Consider the following 4,882-nt stretch of genomic DNA (forward strand, 5'->3'; position numbering starts at 1 on the left):
ACTCTTTCCTCCTGCTCCAGCGTGTGTAGCCTTTGTGCTGTTGTTAATCAGAAATACAAGTTGAATTTTATGTTCAAGTACCATACTTTAAACGTTGTAATTTATAAGATCCTTTGATGAATCTGAGATCATTTACACCCGTTGACATCTACGGAAGCGGTAGAAAGATGGGCACCATTTTCTTTATTATAAAACCTGTTTTCTCCTATTTATGGCTAGATAGGGATTGAGGCAAGATTTATGTTGTTAATTTTCCATTTCTTTGTTTAATTAGTTTGTGCCTCCCTTCAGCTAGAATCCTTTTGTTTATTATTTTGGCCTAGTCCCCTCTTGAACACTTAATGCTTCCTTTTGTTTTGTATTTATAGATGACAATCTTGTAAACTGTTTTCGTAACCTGTTGTAGTTATTATTGCCAGGGACAGGCGTGAAGACATCCAAACACTATTTTGTTTTCTTTTTAGTTCCTTAACACTTGTTAGTTTTCTTCCTGACCCATAGACAGGGAGGAAACTTAACACATCTTTGTGTTTATTTGTTGTATGAAACCACACTGATAAGTTGTGTGAAGCAGTCTTTGGTCGTCTTATATAAATGACAAGCCGAAGCATAGAATTTAATGGTTTGTATTAGTAGCTATAAATGGATAACTGTATTGCTGTTAAGGTTGAAGCTATTTTGTGCGAAGTATTGAAAATCAAAATAAGTAACTTTTACAATTATTTTCACACAAAAACTTTATAAAAATGTTTACTTATATATTTTCTACAGCACAATACACTTCCAACAACCAGTAGTGTACTAATAAATCAAAAGATGGATATGTTCAGTTATTTATTATTTTAAGTAGGCTATAACAGTCACTACTACAAAAAACAATCAGTCTTCAGCTGAGTGAAAATACAAAAACAGCTGTCACAACCAGCACCAACATCTTTTAAGTCTACGAGTGTCCCAACGTCCAATCAAAAGTCATACACACACATTCACAGTCTTCACGTCTACTTGCACACTAGTAGCCAAAACCATAAATGCGTAAGACCAAAACTGCAAGTGGGGGTATTGGGACAGGGCCTAAGGGAATTTGGCCTGTGTGTTACCTCCTATTTATATCCCTGTGAAAGAGGAAGTCATGGCGGAACAATTTCATGTTCCTTGTCACCCAGATGTACTAAAGAATTTAAAACAAGTATGAGAATATACTTCAGATATTTTACTAATATGAATTTCTAGGGGTGCTAATAATTGTGGCAAACGTTTTTTGGGAGAAATTTTTTATTTAATGAGACCCCTCCCCCCCCCCCCAAATCGCCACAGGATTTAGAGCAGAGTAAGCACGAGTATCTTGGGTACACCTAAGTTCAAGAAAGAGAATTCAGGTTTATGCTGAAACAAGACAATTATTTGTGCAAGACATGTCACTCATTCTCAACCAAAAATAGTGTGCCTGGTATGTAAACCCTCTGTTTACCAAACTTGACACCCTTTGATCATATCTTTAACAGTTTTCATTGTTTCCGCACTGTTGTCTTTAAGTGAGAGCCCCAACAGGATCGGTCGGTTGCCTGATTCTTGCGAAACAAAAGATGCAACATTCTTGGCATAGACGTGTGTCAGAGGCTGCAAGGGAGACGAAGAGGACAAGGGTTAAATACAAACCTGGCTTAATCTCACAGACTGAAGACCACTGATTAATTTGTGTGTGAATAATGACCTCATCCTTTCCTAAGAGTACTCTGGTGGTGAACATGGGTACACTGATGTCACCAGACCTTGAGTCAGATGTTATTGACACAAGTGTCCCAATTTTCCCATACTGTGTCAGAACTATGAAAATGTAATTGCTGAATTCAGTGCAAACAACTTGTGTTGGGATTCCATTTATTGTTTTTTCTGTCTGTCTTGATTTGATGAGGGGTTGAGGAGCCATTATTTCTGTCCACCTGTAAATAAAATGAAACTAAGGGTTACAGACACTCAGCACCGATAAAGGTCAAGGACAAAAACATTTAACTGACCAAAATGCAGATAAAAACAAGGAAGGGGTTAAAGACATTTATTTTATTAAATAACAGGCAAAAACACAGAAGTATCTCAATCTCATTCATTCATCTCTGTTGCCATGCTTGTATAATGGAGTGTAAGATTTAGTAAAAAAAAGAACTATTATCACAAACTATTGGAGAGGTATAAGAGTAATACTCAAGCAACATGGAAAGTACTGAACAATAGACTTAAAAAGTGTACTGGAAAAGTAGACTATCCAAATCATTTTGTAAATGACGATACAATAATTATAAATAAGTGATGACATTGTCAATAAATTTAATGAGTATTTAGTAAATATTGGATGTAAGTTAGCAAAAGAGATTGTGGAGCAGAGAACTGGGGATTGGGTAGATGAAGTGAATATTCCTAGTAACATTCAATCGATATACGTTAGCGGAGCTGATGAAAATGAAATACTTGACATTGTTAATAATTGTAAGAATAAAGATTCTACTGGTTGTAATGAAATTGATAATGTCATTATATAAAAAAAAAACATTATAGAATATATAGTAAAACCATTTACATATATCTGTAATCAATCCTTTATAACAGGTATATTTTCAAGTAATATGAAAACAGCAAAAGTTATTATTATTCCAATTAGAGACCAATTTCTTTCCCAGTTTTAAAAAATATTAGAGAAATTATTTCTGCTTGATAATTTTATAGATAAACACAATTAATTGAGTGATCAGTATGGCTTTAGAGCTAATAGGTCAACCTCAATGGCAGTGATGGAACTGGTAGAAGAGATTTCCACTGTAATGGATAATAATGACTATACACTGGGGGTGTTCCTAGATTTAAAAAAAAAAGTATTTGACATTATTGATTACGGCTTATTGATGATGAAACTGGAGAGATATGGTATAAGAGGAAAAGCCTTATCTTGGTTAAGAAGTTACCTTGCTGATAGATATCAATTTGTACAAATAAATAATGTTAAATCAGAACTAATGAAAGACTCTTGTGGTGTTCCACATGGTTCGGTGCTAGGCCCCAAATTGTTTGTAGTGTATATAAATTACATACGTGTCTGAAGTATTAAAACCTGTTTGCAGATACATTTGGAACAGCTTCTGTATACAGTGGAAATTGAATTGATAGTCTTAAAAAAGTGGGTTGATGATAATAGATTTTCATTGAATGTAAGTAAACAAAGTTCATAGTATTTAGTTATCGGCAATGTATTAATAAAAATAAAATTATGATAAATAACGAGGACATAGAAAGTGTATGAATTTCTGGGTGTTATAATAGGTTATATATTATGTTGGAAACCACATGTAAATAATGTAAAAACAAAAATGGTCTAAATCCATTGCAATATTGAATAGAACAAAACATATTTTGAATGAAATCTCATTATATTTACTGTATTGTTCACTCATAGTTCCATACATTACTTACTGTGTGGAGGTATGGGGTCATACATATAAAGCCAACATAAATCCAATGTATATGTTACAGAAGAGACCAATAAGGATTGAATATTACGACCAAACAAATATATTAATTATTGAATTACACGCTTTAAAATGTGTTAATTTAGTTGATTTTTACACTGCACAGACAATGTATAAAGTATATAATAATTTACTTCCAAATTGCATTCAGAGGCTGTTCGAAATAAGAGAAAGTCTATAAACTAAGGGGAATGTACACGTTAGAAAAATAAGGGCAAGAACAAATATAACAAATAGATGTATATCTGTTAAAGTGTATATCAGGTTACGAAAGTTACCTATTGAATAATTGTGTCAAGGAATTAAAATGTGTCTCACTTTTTAAATACAAGCAAATGTTTAAAAATAGGGTGATAAATAATTATATAACTCAATATGAATCATTTGTGTATGTAATACTTAAACTATTGTATTAATGTCTGAAATATGTACCTTTGTACTATCTATGCACACTTTGGGAAATGTCTTATGTAACTGTTTTGTTTATCTTGTATTAATCAAATTCACTGATAAAAGTGGCGCTCATTAGATACAGGGTACGCACAATAAGTAAAGGCTTCAGCCTACACCTTTTTCGTTTATTATATTATAATTTATTCTGAAAATGTGTATTTGAGGACCGGGATATTTGTTTGGAATCGAAATTGAATTAAGTGTAGATCCGTATGCTAATGCTAATGCGGAAGCACAGAGCTACGACGAGGGCAAGCGGCACGCTGTCGCCCACATGTACGTCTCAAAAGCGTTCACACGTCACAGGAAACACCGAGGCTTCTGAGTTTCCAGCTGAACACTCCATGTTAAAATAACAGAACTTGCGACAGATTTATACAATGCTTAAATCGCCTATAAACGATTAAAATAATGTCAAATTTCTTACCGTTCGTTTAAACTTGTAAATTATATCCCTAGGTTGACCGTAAATCCGTTTAAAACATACTCTTTACGAAAGTGAATGTTGCATCTGCGCACATGGTGCGGTCAGCAGAATGAGCTGTTGAGTTGATTGTGTTTCAAATCAAGATGTTTTTTTTTATATATATATATATTTTTTTAATTATTATTATTATAAATAAAAGATTTATATAAGCTTTGGCAATATTTAAGACATTATACTAATTTGAATGGTCTTTTACATTTATTTTCAGTAGTCGTTTTGTTAACGATCATTGCTGTATCATATGAAAAACCTCAAAAAGCCAAAACATGACTGACAATAAAATGAAATCTACTGTAATGTAGCAGATGTCATTAGATGTTTACTTAAGTGAAAATTTTACAAACGTCTTTAAAATAACCATGTAATGATCCTAACATTTATGTTCTTATAAAATTAACACTTAATTTAGGGTATTGTATCTTCA

General features: G+C 32.8%; 1 protein-coding gene across 1 annotated transcript; it reads right to left on the reverse strand.

Annotated features, from left to right (window-relative positions):
• Positions 1-756: 756 nt before the first annotated feature.
• Positions 757-4,526, reverse strand: LOC127647989 (proteasome assembly chaperone 3-like). Its single transcript, XM_052132538.1, has 3 exons — positions 4,399-4,526; positions 1,715-1,943; positions 757-1,620 (listed from the first exon to the last, which is right to left on the reverse strand). Exons 2-3 carry the CDS (start codon positions 1,928-1,930, stop codon positions 1,468-1,470), a joined length of 369 nt encoding a protein of 122 aa, XP_051988498.1. The 5' UTR covers positions 1,931-1,943; positions 4,399-4,526; the 3' UTR covers positions 757-1,467.
• Between the last annotated feature and the right edge of the window lie 356 nt (positions 4,527-4,882).

This window comes from Xyrauchen texanus, chromosome 8 (assembly GCF_025860055.1).
Source record: "Xyrauchen texanus isolate HMW12.3.18 chromosome 8, RBS_HiC_50CHRs, whole genome shotgun sequence".
Classification (NCBI taxonomy): Eukaryota; Metazoa; Chordata; class Actinopteri; order Cypriniformes; family Catostomidae; genus Xyrauchen; species Xyrauchen texanus.